This window comes from Lampetra fluviatilis, chromosome 3 (assembly GCF_964198595.1).
Source record: "Lampetra fluviatilis chromosome 3, kcLamFluv1.1, whole genome shotgun sequence".
Taxonomy (NCBI): Eukaryota; Metazoa; Chordata; class Hyperoartia; order Petromyzontiformes; family Petromyzontidae; genus Lampetra; species Lampetra fluviatilis.
The window spans coordinates 13,125,874-13,150,174 of NC_136277.1; the positions used below are offsets into that span (position 1 = coordinate 13,125,874).

At 45.8% G+C, this 24,301-nt stretch overlaps 2 protein-coding genes across 3 annotated transcripts in view; both read left to right on the forward strand.

Annotated features, from left to right (window-relative positions):
* Positions 1 to 4,460, forward strand: part of LOC144948367 (uncharacterized) — a 41,302-nt gene extending 36,842 nt beyond the window's left edge. Inside the window, exons 15-16 of the mRNA XM_078877798.1 lie at positions 1,326 to 1,409; positions 2,570 to 4,460. Coding sequence (XP_078733924.1) covers positions 1,326 to 1,409; positions 2,570 to 3,288 — 803 coding nt within the window. The 3' untranslated portion in view covers positions 3,289 to 4,460. The remainder of the gene's footprint in view (positions 1 to 1,325; positions 1,410 to 2,569) is intronic.
* Positions 4,461 to 7,148: 2,688 nt separating this feature from the next.
* The window catches only part of LOC144952528 (kinesin-like protein KIF2A), a 41,548-nt gene continuing 24,395 nt past the window's right edge, over positions 7,149 to 24,301 (forward strand). Inside the window, exons 1-5 of one of the 2 annotated variants that reach the window (XM_078882979.1) lie at positions 7,149 to 7,414; positions 17,113 to 17,210; positions 18,189 to 18,344; positions 20,770 to 20,824; positions 24,112 to 24,270. In XM_078882979.1, coding sequence (XP_078739105.1) covers positions 7,360 to 7,414; positions 17,113 to 17,210; positions 18,189 to 18,344; positions 20,770 to 20,824; positions 24,112 to 24,270 — 523 coding nt within the window. In that variant the 5' untranslated portion in view covers positions 7,149 to 7,359. Of the gene's footprint in view, positions 7,415 to 13,143; positions 13,227 to 17,112; positions 17,211 to 18,188; positions 18,345 to 20,769; positions 20,825 to 24,111; positions 24,271 to 24,301 lie in introns of those variants that run through there. The other variant, XM_078882988.1, reaches the window with a different exon arrangement.

Here is a 24,301-nt window from a genome sequence, read left to right on the forward strand (position 1 = left end):
GCATACATTATCAGAGTTATGTTTTTTGTTTGCATTATGACTGCAGGTATTGTGGTCTATGTAAACATGACTCCTTGTAAAAAAGATGTCAGTTTTGTTGCCAGATAGAAGGGTAAAAAAACAATTATCAGTTCAGGGTTAGTTTTATCTATGGGACCCTTTTTTGCCTTGTGTAATAGGCGTCTATTTGGTGGTTGAACATCTTAATAGCTGTATTCATGCCAGATAGGGCCGAGACTTGGATTCTTGTCTTGGAGTGGGGGGAGGGGTGCGTGATGTCAGCAGGCACACTGCGTGACGCTGCCGCATGCGGGTGACATCACAGATGTGACGTCACCGCTGACTTTCTGTGCAAAATACAATATATCCATTATTGCGCCCCCCCCCCGAAAAAAAATACGAAAGTCATTTTTTTTCCTTTTTGCATTGTGTACAGTCTGGAAACTTGGAAACTACCCACATGCCAAATTTCAAGTTTCTTGCATGTCGGGAAGTATGCTAAACATTTCGAACAGACACACACATTCACAAATTTCCCTTTTATATATATAGATTCAATACAAGTTTGCTTATATAAATAAAATACATGTTGTTTGGAGATAACTCTAAAACACAGCAGTATGTGTATCCACACATACACATCTAGGGTAGATGTTGACAGCAGACAAGGTTCTAATTTACGGGCGAACGGAAGCAGCGTGGAGCTCTTTCGGGAAAACTGAATTGGATCGTGAACGGTAAGCGTGCTGGCGGGCCCAAAGAAGACGGTTGCGCTCTGTGTGTCCGTGCGCGCTCCCAGCTGTGACTTACGGACCCGAAACGCGCAAACGCTGACAAATTAAATGGATCAAGAGTTGAGAAGCACGCAAGAAAGAGCAAGGAGAATTTCACGCTTCGAATTACGCCGAGGGAGACTTGGAAGGGAGGGGGCCGTGTGGATCGTGGAACGATTGCAAATCAACGACCGTGTTTGTTGAATGTTGCGAGAAGAGACAGTGGGCTCAAGCCAGTGGACCGTTGCCAGAAGGGGTGATGGCCATCGGTTATGACTGGTGACGGAATAGCAGCCAAGGGACAGACGGAACGATGAAATCAGTTCGTGCGCATTCGATGATTTTTAGCATCCCAATGGCGTAGGGAAGACTTAATCCACCAATGGATAGTTCATGGCTGAAGATGGTGATGAACATTAGATCGTGAGATTGGCACTCTTAACCATACCAGCCGGATATTATTGGTTATTCTACTTCCAATTTAGTCCTAAATGTGTGGCAGACCCCCGTAGCCTGTACTTATGACGCGTGCCCGGTCTGCGTGCCTCTCAGGTAACTTGGGTGAATTTACCGATGCTGAGGAACCGTGGACCCCGGTACAAGGAGCTGAGGGTCCGGACAGCCAGGAGCCCGCAGGTGAGTGTGGCCGGACGCTGGGCCAGTGTGGGCGATGGGCATGGGCGGGAGGAGTTGAGTGAACAAAACTATCACTTTGGCAAAAAAAAATTTTCTTGGTTCTTTCGGTAAAGTCACGTAGAAGGGAAATAATAAAATAATAAAAATAAAGCATAATAAGAATTATTTTATTATGTTTTATTTTTATTATTTTATTAATAATAAAAATAAAGCATAATAAGAATTATTTTATTATGTTTTATTTTTATTTTATTACTTCCCTTCTACGTGACTTTACCGAAAGAACCAAGAAGATGAATCCCTGCAGTCACGAAAGCTTTAAATCGAAAAAAAACATTACTAAGCTGCAGCGTGTACAAAGTCCTTTGGCACGTGTCGTGACGGGTACTGCAAGATCGTGTCCGTCCAGTGTTCGCCGAGCTGAATTGGCTTCTGGCTGCCGAGCAAATACATTGTGAGGTCGCACTCATTAAGCGCAAAGTGCTTGCCACAAATTAACCACAATATCTTGCTGATCTCATCAAGGAGTACGCAAACTCCAGTCATCCTCGCAGCAGCGTCTTTTGGCTAGCCATTGAACAAGGACGGTGGTGACCGAATCATGCGCTTTCATATGCGCTGGTTCTGCGGCCGTCTGGAATGCTCTTCCTTCCGATATTAGGAAGCGACTGGAGCTATGCAATTTTAAATATAAATTGAAAACTAATTTCTTAAAAACTGCTTTTGTGTTTAGTCTGTTGTCCTTCCCCCGCACCTCCGGTTAGCTTGGTTGACTACATACGATGCATACATACATACAAACAAGACAGCCTGAGTGACGTAGGTTGAATTTGCAAGTCTCTCCCTGTGTTGTTCATCCCTGCCATAGATATCAGCCGCACGAGTGACTCCAGCCTCAGGGCTCGAACCTAGGTACTCAGAAGGTGCAGGCTCGGTGCCTGACATGGACATAGCCTCCTTAAACAGGGAGAAGCAGTCGGCCACAAGACTTACACGGTGCTGGTTGAATACCAGGACATAAACCCAGGGGCCTTGGTAGCCCTGGCTGTGTGTCCAGACACAGGCATCGGCAATATTGACGAGCCGACGTGCAATGTAGTATCTGCTATGACTAACGTACGCTACCTATAAACCTTAAGGGAGCGTCCTCTCTTGTGCAGAACCTCTGGGAGGCCACTCCGAATTCTTCATCGAAGACGGCGCGGTGCAGCCCAAAGTCGCCATTAAGATCGAAGAACTCTCCGAGGATTCTACCACCACCGCCACCGCCGCCGCCACCATCCCCGCCACCGCCGCGGTAATTGACGACACGAAAGCCGCCGTTCGATGCTGCGCTGAGCCACAAGACTGGCACGAGTCGACCCTCCCGGTGAAATGCTCACCGGATTGCTCGCCGGGACGAGGGCTCCCCGCCGACAGCGGCCACCGTCGCGATAGCCCGGCGGCGGCGGCGTGGCCGTCGGTGGCGGTCACCGCGGCGGCAGCGGCAGGCGTCGCGCCCTCGGCAACAGCGACGGCGGCAACGGCGGTGCGTGAGCGCCCCTTCCGCTGCGACGTGTGCAGCCGCGCTTTCGCGGAGTACTCCAACTACCGGCGGCACACCCGTACGCACACGGGCGAACGACCCTACCGGTGCGAGGCGTGCGGCCGCGCCTTCTCCAAGCGCAGCAACATGAAGAGGCACCAGCGCAGCCACAAAGGCGAGAAGCCGTTCGGCTGCGACGTGTGTGCCCAAGGATTCACGCGACTCTGCAACCTCAAGGTGCACCTGCTGAAGCACGCCGGGGAGGGGGGTGCGCAGCGCTCTGAGGAAGCGAAGAGCCCGCTCCACTGCGATGGCGGATGGGAGATTCAGAACTCCTCTTTTGCTACCGCGTAGGTTTTTAAGCGGTTGCACAGCGGGGCTCTCTCGTTGCGTTTTCGGGGGTCGTCCCTCCAGCGCGTGTCGTTTGATATTTGCGAAAGAAACTCGGCGCGTGGAGCGCAACGGCAGACCGTCATGCCGAACGTTAGTGATACAACCAGAAAACGTATCGGAGAACTAACGCCTCTTGTAAAATTTTTATATTTTTGTCTTGTTTCCCCAAATTGATTTGTCGAACGGGTGCCACTGTTCATGTTAGATAATGGCCCGTGGAAGCGGATATATTGTCGTAGGCAGGCAATCAGGCATCTATTGTTACACTCTTCATACATAAGTTGAACCTTGCGTGTGAGAGTCAATCATTTGCGATTCATGCAAGTGTTACGCAAAAGGTACACTTACATCATGTTTAGGCTATAACGGCGAGAAAAACGGCAAGAAAAACGGCAAACGAGTGAGAAAAACATCTAGATGTTAAAAACGAGGCAAAGAAATTCCATAATTCTGGAAATGATTTAAACCCCCGATTTGGGATAATTTATCTAATAGCTGGGGTTGCGTTTGAGAGGGTGGAATTATTACATGGCTAGATAATATCTTTTAGCGAACCATCAAACAAAGATGGTCGTTGCATCGCGCGCTTTCAGATGCGCTTCTGCGGCCGTCTGGAAAGCTCTTCCGGTATTAGGAAGCCACTGGGTGCTATGCACTTTTAAAGCATCGAGATTGAAAACTAATTTCTTTAGAGCTGCCGTTTGTGTTTGGTTTGTTGTCCTTTCCCTGAACCTCCGATTAGCAGTTGGCTACGTACGGTGCGAAAGAAGTTGAACATATATACAAGAGGGTGATGGATAAGGGAAATTCTACTGGAACATTATAGAATTGAAAGGATAATCATATTTCAGGGCATTACGGATGTAGAATTCAGGATTCATCGTTTTGCTTTATATATTTTACATTTTTCGCAGGAATTTGCCAAATTTTTTTATTGCATTTTTATCCAGAACCCCTAGTTGATTGCCATTTTTACAAAACTTTCAGAATCAGAATATTGATTTACTTGGTATGTTCGGATGTCAAAACATAAACAATTCAGGAGGTTTACGATATACACCACGTTGTAGCCTCGTGGAGATCTGTGTTTATTTAATTTAGAATTTCTTCCGTTCCCTCATTAAATACTTGTTTACGTATGCGTGGTGTGTGTGTGTGTACTTTTGTTTATGCAGTTTCATAAATGCTAACGACGGTAAATGGTTCCACGAAACCAGTCTCTAAGAGATTTGGTCGTTCAGCGAATATAGGAAATACACGTTAAACGGTTAAAGGCTTAATTCTTGGCATCGAAAGTTCCCCTTTTTCATCCAAACAAACGTAATTTATAATATTTAAACAATATATATTAATAGATAAAGATACATTATAAACAGATATTTTTTTCAAACATGGTTAATTGATGAATTCATATTTACTGTACCTACAACAGGGGAATAGTCGGTAAGCGATTAGTCGTTAACAGGGGTTATATTGTACAGTACTATACACTACACTAATATACACTACACTATACACTGCAGTATGCATTACTATACACTACACTAATATACACTACACTATACACTGCAATATGCATTACTATACACTACACTATACACCAGAGGTGGGACAAAGTCATTGTTATGCAAGTCCAAGTCGAGTCGCAAGTCATCAAATTCATGACTCGAGTCTGACTCGAGTCCAAGTCACATGACTCGAGTCCACATCTCATAGGTGGGACAAAGTCATTGTTATGCAAGTCCAAGTCGAGTCGCAAGTCATCAAATTGATGACTCGAGTCTGACTCGAGTCCAAGTCACATGACTCGAGTCCACACCTCTGCTATACACTACTATATACTACACTATACATTACTATATACACTAATATATACTACACTACTATATACTACACTAAACTACACTATACACTACACATTTTGCACTATGGAGGCTCGTCGTTAACAGGGAGTGGTCGTTAAGAGGGGTTATAGTGTCCAGTACTATACACGACTACTATATACTACACAATACACTACATTACTATACACTACACATTGGCCTCTATGGAATCTTTGTCGTTAAGGGGAAGAATTGTTAACAGGGGCTGGTCGTTAAGATCGGTTCTACTGTCCAGTACTATACACTACACTATATACTACACAATACACTACATTATACTGGTAGGAACCACCTGGTTACACCAGCCCACAGGGGATTATTGTGTCCGTCCGTTCGTCGTGTATCCAAAAATGGGAGGGGGGGGCTGGGTGGAGAGGGGAGGGGCTGGGTGGGGGGTAGGAGGGGTGGGGCTGGGTGGAGAGGAGAGGGTGGGGAGGGTGGGATGGGTGGGAAGGGGCTGGATGGGGCTGGGTGGGGGGTGGGAGGGGTGGGGCTGGGTGGGGAGGGGCTGGTCACCCCGTGGTGCCCTTATAAAACTCAACGTTTAACCTACTCACGCCGGCTTGTGCCCGCCCTCACAGTCGGGCATATTTGCGGAATACACCACGCCGCCGTTGACCCTGGCCATTGACCGAGCAACCCGACGTTCCTACCAGCTCCCTCCGCAAGAATGTGTTTTGTTGGCAGCATCTATATCCATAATACAATGGTTTTTGGGGGGGGGAGGGAGTTAGATCGTGTAGATATTTAAATGTGTCGTTAAACCCGCCACCACCCGACACAGCCAATTGTGTAAGGTTTTCCACGTAAACATCTCCATATCTGGGTCCCGCTTACTGGAATGCCGCGCGATGACGTCATCCGACGCTTTCACCTTTTCGCGTGACGTCACATTACAATACCGTCACCCGCGAGCCCTTTCAAAGCGCCGCGATGACGCCACCGCCGTGCGCGATGACGTCACACGACGTGGGGGGTGGGGCGCGCGCGACCGTTGTTCCTGCAACGTCATCACGCAGCCGCTGTGCGTGACGACGTCACGAAGGGGTGGGGGGGGAGGCGCGCGACCGTTGTTCCCGCAACGTAATCACGCAGCCGCCGTGCGCGATGACGTCACGAAGGGGTGGGGGGGATGCGCGCGACCGTTGTTCCCGCAACGTCATCACGCAGCCGCCGTGCGCGATGACGTCACGAAGGGGTGGGGGGGGATGCGCGCGACCGTTGTTCCCGGAACGTCATCACGCAGCCGCCGTGCGCGATGACGTCACGACGAGGTGGTGGGGGGGGATGCGCGCGAATCAATATTGAGCCACCGTTTAACATTGCACGAACAGACGAAAGTTTAATATGAAATCCCATTAAACGATACACACGATTAAAGAATAAACGAACAGACCAAAGTTGATTCCATAATAATCGTACTACTAACAACATAACATCACGTCCGCGTGCGTGCGTGATGACGCAGGCGCGCGCGCCCGCGTGCGTGCGTGCGTAATGACGCAACGCGCGCGATTCGCGTGCGTGCGTGATGACGCAACGCGCGCGGCTCGCGTGCGTGCGTGATGACGCAGGCGCGCGCGCCCGCGTGCGTGCGTGATGACGCAGGCGCGCGATTCGCGTGCGTGCGTGATGACGCAACGCGCGCGATTCGCGTGCGTGCGTGATGACGCAACGCGCGCGGCTCGCGTGCGTGCGTGATGACGCAGGCGCGCGATTCGCGTGCGTGCGTAATGACGCAACGCGCGCGATTCGCGTGCGTGCGTGATGACGCAACGCGCGCGGCTCGCGTGCGTGCGTGATGACGCAGGCACGCGCGGCCCGCGTGCGTGATGACGCAATGCGCGCGCGGCACGCGTGCGTGATGACGTACGAGGGGGGGGAGTAGTTTGTTGGGAGGTGCCACAAGTGATCCTCCCATAAGGCCGCTAAGTTTAAAAAAGGAACCGGCAGAGAGAGACGCTGAGCAGCGGTGGCGGCGGTGGTGGTTGTTGTCTGTGGGTTTGTGTGGAGTTGGTAGAGGTCGGACAAACTCCCCCTTCAACCAACTTCTTCGTCGTCGTCGTCGTTGTTGTGTTTTATTTTTAGGTGCCCCCTTCTTTTTTTGGTTGATTTTCTTTTAATTTTCGTTCGAGAGTGAAGCCCAGCAATGGCCACGAAAGGAGTCGAGGTCGGCATGGTGCTCATGATCAATAGGAGCGACGGTGAGAGGGTGGGGTGGGTGGATTGTTGGTGGAGATTGTTGTTGTTGTTGTTGTTTGCGAGTGGGGTTTTTCAAAAGAGCGGCGCCGCCTCCAGAAAAACCAAAAAACGTGTTGGGAGACATGCAAAGACAAAGATCCCCCGTGTAGCCTGTGACAGACTGCAGGAGCAAGTGCTGTTAGCGAGCAGCAGCTATGAAGGCCGGCACTGTGGCACCACGAGGAGGGCGTGGGTGACCAGCACCACCACACCCGGCCGCCTTTGTCTCTCCCAGTGGCGGTGTTTGCTACACCACCGCAGCAGGTACTCATTTGAGGCCGAGTCGACCTAGGGGGGAGGCCAAGGACCCGGTGCTGTTGGCCGTGGGCTGGAGTCGAACTCTGTAAGCCGGGTTCATAGCGCTAACAACTTCACTGCCGTTCCCCATACAGAGACACACATGGACACATCGTATTGTTCCGTGTCAAAGTGAACATCTCCAGATGGTACTTTGACATGGCACTGAGAGGCATTGGAGTGGTATTCAGTCGCACGAGGAAGACCTCAATCCAGATGTTGATGATTCGACTTAGTACTTGGAAGTAAAAGAATGGGAATAGGTTATTGTATTCTAGATTTGAGGTTTTCGTGGCTGCAAGGATCCAATACTCTATGGTTCATTCGGTAAAGTCATAGCAAGATCCTGTGGTTGTTCTAGATTTGAAGTTTTCGTGGCCGCAATGATCAATATTCTTTGGTTCTTTCGGTAAAGTCACAGCAAGATGCTGTGGTTGTCCCACCTGATGAAGGACGTTTGTGTTGCGGCCGAAACGTCGTGGTTTAATTTACTTTATTTTATACCTACGTGACTTTATCGAAAGAACCTAAGAGTAACACAATTTTCGTTCCTGGGTACTAAGTGTTTCTTTAATTTATTATGCCTAAAAAAGCATAGAAAATGGCTATGCCACACAAACTTTGCTTTTGTGACCAGCGCTTTATGTGAACGAAAGCCACAAATGCACAAGTTTTCTCATTGAAAATTTGTAAATTGGACATTGTGGCGGTACCATGTCCGTGATGCAGTCATTTTTTGTCTTATTTTTGGTTACATTTTTTGTTTGCATTCCGACCGCAGGTATTGTGGGCAATGCAAACATGACTCCTTGTAAAAAAGGTGTCAGTTTTGTTGCCAGATTAAAAGGTAAATTTTTTTTTATCATATTTTGCTACTGGCAAAGGAGGTTCCAATGGTGTTATTCTTTGTCCTTTCGGGAAAGTCACGTAGTTAGAAAATACAAATTAATAAAAAATTACAAATAAATTGAAAATGATAAAAGCTAAAAACCTTAGAAGCAGTTGCATTTTGAGGCTTGCCCCCCCCCCTCTTCTCTCCGCCTGATGAAGACCGCTTGTGTTGCGATCGAAACGTCGTGGGTTTTTTGCTTTTATTATTTTCAATTTTAAAATTGAATAAAAAATGTTTATTTATCTACGTGACTTTACCGAAACAATCGAAAATATTAATCCCTGCATTCACGAAAGTTTAAAGTCAATTCATTCTTGGTTTGAAACTTTCGTGACTGATGACGACCGCTTGTGTTGCGATCGAAACGTCGTGAATTGTTTTAAGTTTATTTCTAACTACGTGACTTTACCGAAAGAACCAAAGTTGTATAAAAATTCATTTTTAGTCTGTGTTGATGGTCAGCGATGCGGCAATCGAATCATCTCGACGAGCTGTGCACGATGCACTGTTAAAATAGTAGTAGGTTTTTACCCTTTTAAACTGGTACAAAACTGACACCTTTATACAAGGCATCATGTTTGCAATAACCTCAACACAAGAAGTCAAAATGCAAACAAAAAGAAACAACTCTGATGAGGATAATGATGGAGACTAGGCTCTATAATAATGGAGACTAGGCTCTAAAGAAAGCTGTCTCGGGTGTGGACCAATCAACTTCAATGATTTTTTTTATGCTAATGTTTGACGTTTCAACGTCGAGGAGTGTGGCACTGATTTCGGATTGATTGCTACCCCAGTCACGGAGTTAAGTAATACCCCTGGGAAAAAATATTGTCCCATAAATACAATATTTAATTGCCTCGGTCATTTTTATGATTTGGTACCCCCAGAAGAATTAATTAGTGAGTAAAAAAGTATAACCCGTAAAAACAAAGTTTTTCACTATAAATCCTTTATAATTTATATGCGTGGCGGCTAGAGTCCTCTCGTCCTCTGGCTTGAGATGGCTGCCACCTATGGGTCAGATGATTGCATTGCACCATTAAGCAATTGGTAATTAAATATAATATTTTTGTCCTAAAAAGTGTAAAATTTTGGAAAAAAAATTTCACGAACATTAATTGTCACGCACAACGAGTCTGTGTGCAAAATGTCAGCTCGATTGGATCACGGGAAGTGGGTTAAAAAACGACCGAAAGATTTGCACGGTCCTAAGCAAGCAAGCGTACTTAATATAAAGGATTTAAAAAAACAATGTTGTGCTGTACTATTCTCTCACGTCTATGCTCCTCACTGTCACCAGCGTGGTGACGTATCGTCATTGCCCCCTTCACGACCTGTACCGCCGTGGGGGAGACCCTTGCCCTGCTAACGGTGGATTTATACGCGTCTGTAAAATTATTTTTTAAACACATCCTACAGAGCTAACGTGGTAACAATTATTAAATGAGCGCTCTTCATATCACAAACACCGTAATTGGGCTCTTTAACTTTTATAGAGATGCGGTGTCGTTCACCACACGGCACAATTGCTGGAACCTAAATTTTGACTGAAAGCTTTCGTGACTGCAGGAATTCATATTCTTGGTTCTTTCGGTAAAGAAAAATACATTGAAAATAAAAGCAAAAAGCCACAATAAAAATAGTTAAATAAAATTGTATTGCAAATAAAAAAAGCTTTTATTCTTCTTCTTATTTAGGTTTTTTGCTTGTATTATTTTCAATTTATTTTTAATTAAATTCTATTATTTTTTATTTTCTATCGAAGTGACTTTACCGAAAAAACCAAGAACATGTACTGGAACCTGTTCTCTGCGCGAACCCAAGACAAAGATCCTGGATCGGATGGCACAAATAATTGTGCATTGAATCAAGCAACCATTTAGTGTGGGAAGAGGCAACAATTCCATGACCGACCTTAGGGGGTCTGAACTGGGTTGACAGGAGGGTCCTGTTATACTGGTAGGAACCACCTGGTTACACAAGCCCACAGGGGATTATTGTGTCCGTCCGTCGTGCATACAAAAATTGGAGGGGTGGGGCTGGGTGGAGAGGGGAGGGTGGGGAGGGGCTGGGTGGGGAGGGGCTGGGTGGGGAGGAGCTGGGTGGGGAGGGGCTGGGTGGGGAGCGTGGGGAGGGGCTGGGTGGGGAGCGTGGGGAGAGGCTGGGTGGGGAGGGTGGGGAGGGGCTGGGTGGGGAGGGTGGGGAGGGGCTGGGTGGGGAGGGTGGGGAGGGGCTGGGTGGGGAGGGTGGGGAGGGGCTGGTCACCCCGTGGTGCCCTTATAAAACTCAACGTTTAACCTACTCACGCCGGCTTGTGCCCACCCTCACAGTCGGCCATATTTTCGGAATACACCACGCCGCCGTTGACCCTGGCCATTGACCGAGCAAACCAACGTTCCTACCAGCTCCCTCCGCAGGAATGCGTTTGGATGGGTATCATAGCTGTCACCCCATACGGGTTACCTCTGTTATTCTTGTACAGGGGAAATTGAGTTTTCAGGTCCATACGGCGTACAGCCGTTTCAATATGGGCAAAAGCATTTTTTTGTTTCTTTGTTTGTGATTTTCTCCCTTATGATGGGACTTTGTAGGATGAACGTTGAGATTTATAAGGGCACGGGGTGACCAATAAGGTCTAAATTGGTCTGTAATAATGTAGGCACTGATGAGGGTTTGACGGGTATGTATCAGAATTTTACGAGATATGCTAGTTAATGTTGTTTTCCTTGAACCGAGGAAGCTTATATTAGCAGTAACTTGAGCGATTACCTTTCTGTGGCGTGTACCCATTTGTTATCGCTTGGTGGACAGGTGGGGTTGGTTGGAGGGGGAGCTTAAGAAGCCTGGCCATTGTGTTTTTTTACACATTACACTTTTTTTTATTTAACTCCCTCTGTTGTTGTTGTCTTATCCTCAAATCTTGTAACTCAATTTTAACCCACTTCCCAATATGGTATCTACTGCAAACTTCGTATACTTATGTCATACTGATGACAATACCATATTCTATCATAAAAAACCATGTATTTTAAAACATTCTTTTTTAGATGTTATGTTTCAGCTTGGGTCTAATTGTCCAGTCAACTGACGTTGGCTGTAACTGACCACGGCCTCTTACGTTGTGGCAAGCTTCGGGGCCACTTCCTGGAGTCATGGAGTTCTTCCATTACGAGTACATTTCATTAAAGTGTTTTTTTATATTACTTATTTACAGTTGCGCTGATAGAGCGATGGTATACGCACCGTGGTCGAGTGTGCTAAATCATCACATAACGGTAGCATGATAGTTGAGTTTAATGTGCCATAGGAATGTGGAATTTTGACCCGTGATGAGAGAGTGAGTCTCGTTGCCTCGTACGAAGGAAGCTACCTACTTATCTTGTGCTGACAACATGGGGCTGCATACGTGTACTATGAAGAAGGACCATTGCCTGAAACATCACCTATCATATAGTTTGTTTTAATCATGACACGATATTGATGGCAACACAATTGGAAATTAGTTTTGGAGATAACGGGGAAAATATGTGTCCTGGAGTTCTGCCTTTGTGTACATTATTGTCCATGGGCGTCATTAAAATGAATAAAGCAATACTAACTTACTGCCCTTAGTCAATTCACTGCTGGATGAAGACATTCCCATCCAGTGTCAGTTGTAGGTGTTGTTTGACCATATCGAATTTTTTTTACCAGGTAAAGCCCACTGAGCCATAGAGCTATTTTTAAATCCTTTATATTAAGTTTACTAGCTTGCTTGCGCGCGCTTATGACCGTGCAAATATTTCGGTCGTTTTTTAACCCACTTCCCGTGATCCAATCGAGCTGACATTTTGCACACAGACTCGTTGTGCTTGACAATTTATTTTAGTGAAAAAGAATTCAAAATATTTCCACTTTTTAGGAAAAAAGAAAATTTCATATTTAATTAAAAATACCAATGTGATAAAAATGAAACTCTTACTCAAGAAAAACAGAAATAAATAATAAAATAAAACCGATGCCACGCATATAAAGGATTTATAGTGAAAAACTTTGTTTTTACGGGTTAATTTTTTCAGACACGAACTGGCCGCATGATACATCAACGAAGTGACTTACCATTGTCGAAATGTATAGCAGCCGAATAGTCCTTGCAGGTGGTCACCTTGCTAGTCGAGGCATGTTGGTGAGGTCGGGTGGGTAGGAGGCAAGCGTGTCGTACTACTGGTTTAGACGTCACTTTTCACCAATGTTAGCCATTCCCTAGGATCGATTGGGGTCTGGTGGGTTCACGGCGCACGTGTGCCTCCTAACCACTGCACCCACCGGTGTACACAAAGCACTTCGTGGCTTCTGGCGTGCGAGCCCCTCTGAGTCTACATCTCCTTCGGGAGCAGAATTACATAACTGGGGTTGCCCATGGAAACTTGAGGCAGTCTCTGCCGTTATTGACCACAGAACAGATGCACCAAGCCAAGACCGTCTTCACCAGCGCTCTTGCACACAGTGGATTTGGTTACGTACGGTGCAAAATAAGTTCATAAATACATTGTCCTCATTGTTGCGTTCGATGGACAAACGGAGCCACGATCAGGACCGGAGGGGTAAGTTGTTTTTTAACGGCCATTGTTGTTGCCGATTTTAAATATTGAATGTGGCCGTAGCAACATATTTGGCCGGCAAATCTGTGGACTAATTGCCGGTTTAAAGTGAGATAACAGAGAAAAAAAACTATCACCATGCTCATTCGAGTGCAGTGCTGTTCTCTAGCTCCGTGTTAGGAATCCCACACTTATGGCATGGACTGCTTTCTCTCCTTTTACATGGACGCAGCAGCTGATGCTCACTTTCTTGCATCGGTGTGGAGGAAACGCCACATTACCTTGATGGGGGCAATGTCACTTGATAATTCAACAGAGCAACCCTGTAAAGTGGTGACTTAACGCTTACCAGGTGGGGCTCCCAACATTGTTGTTGTTGATCGGAGTTAACCCTGGCTAGGATTTGACCGCAGAAAACCCTGGTCTCGTCTGGAATAACAACTTTGTCTTAATACCATATAAAATACTTGCTTCATCCAACACAAAATGCTCGCCTAAAGGTGTAAAATATACCATAATAATTTACCGTGATAACCAACATTGCCCAGAATGTGGTGAAACTACGGCATATCACACTGTGTAAGAGTCGCAAGAATCGTATCGTTTATGTTGCAAAAAATATATACCATGAATATTTGTTGCTCGTTACAATTATTACTTATTAAAGTTTATTATTACTTATTAAAGTTCACAATGATAATGAAAGTAAAATTAAATATCACCCATTCAATCCACACTTTGTAAAATGTGTTCTGGAGTAATTGACTGCATGATGGTTGTATGAGATGTTAACTACCTCGCCTGGTGTACTGGAGGTCGTGGGTTCGATCCTGACCCCGACTCCTATGTATTTAGAGTTTGCATGTTCTCCCCGTGGTCGTGTCGATTTTTCTTCTTCGGGTCCTCTAGTTTTTACTTCCAGATTTAGAATCAACATGCGTTTTTTAGGGTATTTGGCCACTATACATTTCAACATCAGCCACTTTTTTAACTATCATATGTGGCCAGGTCGCTTCTGAAAAAGAGCTCGGTGAGCCTTACCTGGTAAAACAATACATCGTTTAGTTTTATGTTTAGACCACAACAACTCACTCTGCGGACGTGGTCAGCGACAGACTGCATCGCATTTTGTCGACGAGTATGCCCTGACCTATGACTCCGACGGTGGACTTGGGTCCGTCCCTCCGCGCTGCTGATGAAGCGGCTCTGTCACCCTTGCTCGGCGATACGAATGTACAATAATGATAAAAAAAAATCAAATCGTCCATGTTGTTTTCGCCCAATACAAACCTTCGCATTAAGGGACCTGGGGCGGGCAAAGCCACGGTCGCGGTGACACGAAGCAGCATCGCTCGTGCCGTCTCCATGGCTGCGTTCGTTTTGGGGGGTCCTTAGAGTGGCTGCTCATGCGACGTCATCTTTGAAGGCCTCCCTTTTAATGTACCGGTAATCTCTCTACTGTCCGATTCGTGACGTTGTTGCTGCCACAGCAGCAGTAAACCTGCTGTGAAATCTATTGACTTTTTATTTCCCCACCAAATCTTGTCCCGCTTTTGGTATCCTAAGACGAAGAATCCATTGGGAACTCTTGCCGCTTTGCCAGTTTCGCAATGTGATATTTCAATTCTCACCATGGACCCGTCTGTCTATGTATGTATGTTGAACTTCTTTCGCACCGTGTATTAGCCAATCGTGCTAATTGGAGGTGCGGGACAATCGTCGGAGTCTAATGTCTCGTGCTGTGGTTTCTTAACCTGGGGTCCACACATCCCTGGGGGTGTGAGATGCCCTTTTTGGGGGTGTGAGACATGGCCAGATTTTTGTTAAAGGTAAATAATCGAAACGCAAATTCAGCACAGGCATGTAAGTACTACTTTGCTTCATAAAACATATGTACAGTGATCCCTCGTTTATCGCGGTTAATGGGGACCGGAACCCCTCGCGATAGGTGAAAATCCGTGAAGTAGGATTGCCCCCCTAGGAATTTCCGTATATGTGTGTGTGTGGGTACCAGAATGTTTAAAATATGTATATTTATACTTTATATATATATTTTACTTAAATCTATTTAATTATAAAACCTTAATATTATACATTCACTCTCTCTCTCATATGATACGTATTATGGTGTTCTACACTCACCAATGCCAGTAGTATCTTGAGACTTGACTCCAGTAATGACAACGACGACGATGACAATGACGACGATGACAGACCTGTGCAGTTCGATGAATGTGATGATGAATGATGATGATGATGGTGTTACTGCACAGGTATAATGAGGCCTTTAAATCAGTTCGAAAAATCCGCGATGCACTGATGCCGCGAAACTTGAACCGCGAAGTGGCGAGGGATTACTGTAATAATATAGGTTTTTGGGTCAGATCGCGTTATTTATAAATGTGTCATAACCCTCCACCACCCGACACGGCCAAACGGTAAAAAATGTGTCACGTTTTTCAAAGGACAAAATAATTCACTTCTTTAGCCCACCGGTGTGCTGAAGAGAGAATCAACAGCATTTTCTGACCCAAACCCTATATTATGAATAATATTGGTCGCGAAAGCCTACGTGTTTATTAACATACATTTTATTACAACTGAGAACCAAATGGGGTTCAAGGCTGCAGTAAAGGTTAAGAGCTGCTGGTCTATAGACTCCATCGGAGCCAGATTTGTGAATGTTATAAACTAGAAACTCTGCACATTCGTCAATAGCACCATATAAAAATGGGAAAGGTGACATTTTGGGCAATGGACCATCTTCATAGCACGTTAACATATTGAGTTTGTGTTCTATGAAGAAGGCTCGTTGCCTGAAATATCACCTATTATGTTTTTTTACTTTTAAGACTGTTGATGAATGTGAATTTTGTTGGGTGCTTGTGCACCACTGCCAACAGAGCATCGGCAAATAATTTGCTTTAAACTTCATCAGAGACTGGTTTGTTCGTCAAATGTATTGGTTTAGAGGCCCTATCGGAGACTGATCTGCCAGCTTGCTACCTAAATACCACCCCACAGACCACTCTTGCGGAATCTATTGGAGACTTTTGAGTCTACCTTGGTCTATTGTCTTAAGGACCCAATCAATATGTTTTGTTGTGCATCTTCCTGTAGCTGGCATTGATATCACATTTATCCCTCTATTTAAGAACGAAACAAGAGGATTTCTCCACATCTGGTGAAGTTGTACCATTGGAACCTCCTTTGCAAGTAGCAAAATATGATAATTGGTTTTTTACCCTTTTATCTGGCAACAAAACTGACACCTTTTTTACAAGGAGTCATGTTTGCATTGGCCACAATACCTGCGGTTGGAATACTCTGGATGGTGCATTGTCTTTGAGTTGTGCGCCTTTTGGCGTCATCTGGTCCAACACCATGTGAGACTAGGCTCTAAGAAAAGCTGTCTCGCGTGTGGACCAATTCATTTCAAGGACAGTGCATACATCATCAGAGTTGTGTTTTTTGTTTGCATTCCGACCGCAGGTATTGTGGTCAATGCAAACATGACTCCTTGTAAAAAAAAAAGGTGTCAGTTTTGTTGCCAGATAAAAGGGTAAAAAACAATTATCAAGTTTGTTGTAATTACTGGTGAAACGTCATACTCTAGTTGTAAATGTTGTGGCTTTACTCTCCAACACACCTGTATGCTGTACTAGTAACGGGATAGGCATGTTTTGTTTATGTGGCAAACCTTACTAATTGGCTGTGTTGGGTGGTGGCAGGTTTAAAGACACATTTATATTTACGCCATCTAAGCCCATAAAAAGCCCTCTGGATAATATTGGTTGCGAAAGCCTACGTGTTAAACTGCTTTGCTTTGATTGAAAGGACCGCGTATTTGGAACTCGACGGCGTTGCCGTGTCCCGTCTCCTGTTGCAGGCCGTGTGCATGAGGCCACCGTGATGGGGATAGATGCGATCCACAATATTGTGAAGATGGAGTGGATGGATTTGGATGATCAAGGCCGCTGCAAGGAGGTGAGCAACGGCATGGCCTTGTCTTCCAACATTGTACTGGTCTTGCGTCCTGCTGTTTATACTTCTTCTACCCGGATCTCCTTCTGTCCCCATCTTCTATCTGTCTCAGACTTCATTTTTAATCCTTGTGATTTATTTTCTTCGTTTGTTTGCTGTCTATTTCTCTCCTCTGCTCCCAGCCTCCTGTGCGCTCCTGCATCTCGTTCATGTCCTTTTATAATTTTGTCGCTCCTTTTCCGCCGTGTCAAGTTCCCCTCCATGTCTCATCCTCTCCATATCTCTCGTTGAATAATCTCTGGATTTTCAGCATCTCCTTGTCTTCTATGTCCCACCCTTTCACCGTTTCTTGGTTCCCGTATTCCTACAATCTTCCTGGCTCGCATTGTCCTCCTCCTGCATGGGGATCCCCCCCCCTCCCCCCGCCGTCTCCAAATCGCTCCATATTTATAAACTTCTTCCTTGGCTTCCCCCTTGTGTGCTTTTGGTGTTTAGTTTATTTTTAAATCCTTTATATTAAGTTCACTTGCTTGCTTGCGCGCTTACGACCGTGCAAATCTTTTAGTCGTTTTTTAACCCACTTCCGTGATCCAATCGAGCTGACATTTTGCACACAGACTCGTTGTGCATGACAATTTATTTTCGTGAAATTTTTTTTCCAAAATGTTACACTTTTTAGGAAAAAATTTATTATATTTAATTACCAATTGCTTAATGGTGGCAGGCAATCATCTGACCTATAGGTGGCAGCCATCTCAAGCCAGAGGACGAGAGGACTCTAGCCGCCACGCATATAAAGGATTTATAGTGAAAAACTTTGTTTTTACGGGTTAATTTTCCTTCCCCTGCACCTCCGATTAGAACAGTTCACTATGTACGGTGCGAAAAAAGTTCTAGATACATACATTGGTGGATGATTGTGCTGAAATGTGCCTGTGCGTAACGGTGGGCGTGTATCCGTCCGTCTCCATGTGCGGGCAGTTCTCTCTCCAAGATATATACCGGCTGAACCCCAAGCTGGTGCTGGTGAAGGATTCGGACCTGATGCCTCCCCCTGCGCGACCCTCCGTTCCCGTGAAGTTACGACCGACGCCCTCGGTTGCAAACGCACGTGTCATGCGTGGGTCCGACTGCTCGGTAAGGAATTTCGGTGTTCTCAATTCAGATCACGAATGACGAATTGAAATTGCTAAGTGGCAGCATGATTGATTTTCGTGGAATAATACGTAGCTTGAAAGTCGCCTCCTAAAATGAACGGTGAATAGGTGACGTCTTTCTGTTGGTGGTCCTGAATTGTTGGGTCCGGATTTCTCCCGAAGGGCAATCATTCCTGGTAGGTCTCTCCATATGCGTGCTGTGTTGTAACTCACCAAAGTGTTTTCGGGTTGCAGCGTGGGGTTCTACATTTGTCTGACGTTTTGTTCCACGGCCGGGGTGCATCTTTAGAAATTTGATTCTATTCAATCCCCGAATATACCGTAGAACTCCTCTTTAATGACTAATCACGTAACGACGGGCCTCCATAGAGCCCAATGTGTTCACTGACCGACCATTCCTCTTGTCAATGACGGGCTGTTGTAGGTACAGTAAATATGAATTACTGGATTGATTAACCACGTGTCTTTTTAAATCCTTTATATTAAGTTCGCTTGCTTGCTTGCTTGCTTACGACCGTGTAAATCTTTCGGTCGTTTTTTAACCCACTTCCCGTGATCCAATCTAGCTGGCATTTTGCACACAGACTCGTTGTGCGTGACAATTAATTTTCATGAAAATTTGTTTCCAAAATTTTACACTGTTTAGGGTAATTTTTTAAAATATTTAATTACCAATTGCTTAATGGTGGCAGACAATCATCTGACCCATAGGTGGCAGCCATCTCAAGCCAGAGGACGAGAGGACTCTAGCCGCCCGTTTCATGATGACGCAAATGTTGACTAACCACATGGCATGAAATCCCTGCCCCCACGTTGTACAGTGGAGACTATTTATAGAGCAGTTAAATTGAAGCCGCCAGGTTCTTGAAAGTGGTAAAACGGGTCAACGCTAGTGCCCTCGGGAATATACGGGGCATGTCAAGAGGTGATCTGACATATAAAGGATTTATAGTGAAAAACTTAGTTTTTACGGGTTAATTTTTTAAGATTATGTATTGTTAGAATATTTATGTTTTAATTAATATCCATTGTTTAAATATTTTAAAGTAAGCTATTTGGGTGAAAAAGGGTAACTTTTGATGCTATCAGAACGAATTAAGCCTTTAATGTGTATTTCCTTTACTCGCTTAATGACCATATCGCTTAACGATCGGTTTTGTGGAGCCAATTACCGAGGGGCATCTACTGTAGTGTATGTATTTTTAACTTCTTTCGCACCGTACGTGGTCAACCGTGCTAATCGGAGGTGCAAATAATTATCAGGCGTCCTGCCGAACAAGACGGTGTTCAACCTGAATACATCGGAGAGCTGTAGGGCCTATCATTGGTCACATATTCGAATTAATAGGGTCTTTAAAAAAATTAACCCGTAAAAACAAAGTTTTTCACTATAAATCCTTTATATGCGTGGCATCGGTTTTATTTTATTATTCATTTCTATTTTTCTTGAGTGAGAGTTTCATTTTTATCACATTGGTATTTTAAATTAAATATGAATTTTTTTTTTTCGTAATGTGGAACATTTTGGAAATATTTTTTCACGAAAATAAATTGTCACGCACAACGAGTCTGTGTGCAAAATGTCAGCTCGATTGGATCACGGGAAGTGGGTTAAAAAACGACCGAAAGATTTGCACGGTCGTAAGCGAGCAAGCAAGCAAGCAAACAAGTGAACTTAATATAAAGGATTTTAAAAAACTGTATTCCGTTTTGACTGCAATTACAAGATGCTGTTGACTAATTCCAAGTAGTACTAGTTTTATTGGCCCCAAAGGGATCATTTGATGGAGGGATACTCTGAATTAGTTTATTTAATTACATTTAAAAGTACAATTGGTCATCTTTCAGTGGTTATTAAAGGTTTCATATCGTCATCATAAAAAAGTCCCTCCCATGCCATCGACCATCCCACACAGTCCTGCAACAGCGCATCGGCACGCAACTGTTCTCTCACGAATGCATGTAGCCCATTTGTCTATCCACTGCTGGATGACTGCCTCCCCCAGTGCCTTTTGGGTCACGGTGGTGGTTTTTGACGTGAATTCACCACGCTCGCCTTTCTGGGTTAGTGAAGGTGGTGGGGTGCATTGACGTGGGGCGCATGGACGCCACAGTACAGCAATAGATGTTGCCACACAGCTGCCCACTGCACAATGTATGAACAATTTTTTTTACAGGTAGGAACAACAGTTCCACACTGCCCACCAGGGATTATTTGTCTGTCTGTCGTGCATAGCCACGCCCTCGATTTGTATTTCATAGAGCGCTTCGGGCGGGCTCAGCACCACGTGACGCGCCGCCCCACGCAGCTTGCGCCGCGTGACACGGATCGCACGAATGCGCCGTCCAACCAAGTTCCTACCTGCCCACTCTGAAGGAATGTGTTGCTTGTCTTCCACTCCCAGGTCGGGAACAGCGTCGTCGGGCTGAAGCAAGAGCCTCTGCCTCAAAGGAGTGACTGTAAGACATTGCGCCAGAGAACGACATGGCAAGCAGGGACGGCATACTCGATGCAACCAGGAATAATCACAATACCTTGCTGATCTCGTCACAGAGCATAAACCATGACGCGAACTCTGGTCATTCTTGCGGTGGCTTTTGGCGAGACATAGAACAAAGACGGTCACCGCATCTAAATGCGCTTCTGTGGCTATCCGGAATGCTCTTCCTTCCGACATTAGGAAGCCACCGGACCTATGCACTTTAAAATGCTAGATTTAAAACGAATTTCTTTAGAACTGCTTTTTTGTGTTTAGTTGCCCTTCCCCCGTCCCTCCGATTTGGCACGGTTAGCTACATACGGTGCAAAAGAAGTTCAACGTTTGTCCATGCATACGGGAGAGCAGGTTACCGAGACAAGTAGTGGAGACTTTGTGGGTCTGGGTAGCAGTGTGCATATAATACCGGGACCTGTTCGATGGAAGTTGAGATCTTATTTTGTTAGCAAGGTGTGTTTTGTTTATAAACTACGCATCCCATTTTTGAAGGATAGAGCGGTGAACTTTAACGTTGAGAGACAGGTGTTTGGGGCAGGGGTGTAATGTATGTTACTGCACATGCCAAGATAACTTGAAGAGACCAACTGGAATAGAAGCATCTGCCACGTTAATATTATTGCCATGGCCCATGATTGTCATGGTAAAGGCAACTTTTGGGAGGTTCGGTGTGAAACGTGATAAGAAAGTCTTGTAGTTGTGATTGGGAATAGGAGGTTGCGGTGGGTGGAACATGCGTACAGGATGGAGGGGAGGGCAGGCTACTCAGAGGTATTGGAGTGGTATTCAGTCGCACGAGGAAGACATCAATCCAGATGTTGATGATTAGACTTAGAGTACATAGAAGTAAAAAAATGAGAATAGGTTATTTTCATTGGTGATTCTACTGATGAATTCATGTTCAAAAGTGGTATTGGAAAACCTGTAATTTAAATGTGAATATCATTGAGCTTGTGCATTTCAAGCTTAATTTCACACGTTCTAGACACCAGAGACAAACACGTTAAAATGATGATGTTACAAACACATTTAGCTGGAGTAGGAGTGAATGGTTGTCTTTTCCGAGTGGTTTTGATGAGTCCGAAAACTGAAAATCCAATTTGCAGGAATGTTGGTTGAGTTGCGGATAAGCTAAGAGGCACAGATGTAAAAATTTAGATTTTAAATGTGAACGTGACCCACAATCCCCACCCACCCCTTTCCTGAAAGTGAAACCGCTCCTCGTGGCTGCACCGCCGAAGTTGCGAGTGCGGACACTGGTGTTGCAGCGTGCCCGGGCAGGCCACAAGTGGCCCCCTGAGTGTTTCGCTTGAGTTGGCCGCTCCTTCTGTGTAGGGCCGTGGGCCGGGGGGCGGTGGTAGGTGAGGCACAGGGAGAACCTCGGTGCTCCGACACATCCTCGCTGTGTTTCCGTCCGATACGAGGCTTTGAATTTTGGAGGATGGCGGGCAGGCGGCCGGGGCTAAAGCCTCGCCCAGCTGCTTGTTTTTTTGAGGGACGCTTGGTTTTGGAGCTGCTCTCAAGCTGCTTACGTTGTCCCCGTCGTCAAGTGGCCCCGAGGTCCTTTGTTAAGCTCGGGCAAGAGGGAAAATTCTTTAAGAAAATAAATGATTGGTGTTGGTTGGGTGGCTCTCGCGGGATGCTGTGTCGGAACGCTGCACCAGCAGCACCATGGACGTCAGTGGCGCTAGCAGTGGAGTGAGTAAACAGGCCAGTGCATCTGTCGGGGGAGCCCAATGCTGGAGGAAAAAGAGGTGGGGGGGGCGGGGAATGGGAAACAGGAGACCCCGTTTCATTCTTTGTACCAGGACCCATGTCAATCGTGCTGCGCCGCTGACATTGTAGATTATTGAAGAGCTGCTGTGGTGGTGGACGGACTGCCACTTGGGGTGGGGGGGTGCTGATGCCAGTATCAGGACAATGAGTCCCCAAGCCCAGGTGCTGTTTCTGTAAAGGTAGTCTGTGCATACAGGGACTCCTCTATATTATTGGTTCTTTCCCTTCTACGTGACTTTACCGAAAGAACCAAGAATATGAATCCCTGCAATCACGAAAGCTTTAAATCAAAGACTCCTCTACTTATGAACATTCGACTTGCGAACTTTCAGAGCTACGAACGAACCTGTCCGTATGTCCAGTTACCTGTTCGGACCAAGAAGTAGTAAGTTCAACCGCCGCGCAATAGGTGACGGTGGTGGCATCTACATCTGCAGAACATGAATAACCAGTGGCATCTACATCTACAGGAGATTATGCAACCTTTAAATCTATTCGCCGTGTTTAGTGTACAGGCCGTACACCATGTTTGGACTTGCGAACAAATCGTCTTGCAAACAGACCTCTGGAACGTAACTCGTTTGTAAGTAGAGGAGTTCCTGTATTGAAAGACACGGCCGCGCCCAGCACCTTTTGGAGAGGTTAGCTTTTCAGCCTGGAGTTCGAGTGTCTTAAGATGGCCATGTCAGTCTAAAAGGTAAAAAAAATGATTCCGCACATGTTTATCCAAATTTGGTTGTATTTTAACCGTTTCGTTCAGAGTTGGGCCATCGTGTGTGTGTGTGTGTGTTCTTGCATTGCCTTGGGGAGCAGGTGGAGGGTTCAGTGGCTGTTGTTGCATTGTGCTGTGATTTTGGCAAACCAAATTCAATTCCTCACCCTCCCAGCAGTGACGCTTGGTATCAGAATCTATCCTGGGACAAGCCAGTTCGGTTTAGCCTTGTGACCACACGTACGTGCGTGTCTGCATTATGGCTGTGTACACATATATCCATGACAACATGGGTGTGTGTTGTGTCAAGGACCTTGTATGCTTATATTTGTGTGCGTGTTTAATGGATTTGTGTGCGTCATGAGCCCCTATGCGTGTTCACATAGGTGTATATGCGTTTTGTTTCTCATAATATCTGCATGAGTGGATGTGTGCATAATGAAGCCAAGTGTTTGTACGTGTGTTTTGTAACTTTATTTGAGCTAAAATGCAGCAAGTTTGCACAGCCGGTGCATCTGCTTGTCATCTCAATCAACCCATGGCACCTGGGTCTGTCCCGTGACCACCTGTCATAAAGTTTTCGGCACTTCACATAGCCTCAAAGTGCAGCTGGCCTGGCATAGGCACCGTGGTGACGTCACCGCCACTTGATGGCGAATGGCGGCGGGTGTTGTCATCGTATGTGTGTGTGGATGTGTATTAACAGGTCCATGTACAGTGTAGATGTGTGTGTCATTGGCCCACGTGTGTCTGCGCTGTGTCAGTGGTCAGCCGACTTCCAGTTCCACGAGCTCATTCCGACTCCACCACCAGCACCCTACAGCTGGGCACCCTCCCTGAACACCCAGCCCCGGCGTTGCCCGCTGCCCATGATGGCGCCGCCGCTGCCACCACCACCACCACCACCACTACGGGCAATGCAGGTTCGCTTCATCGCCGTGTGTGGTGTAGAGT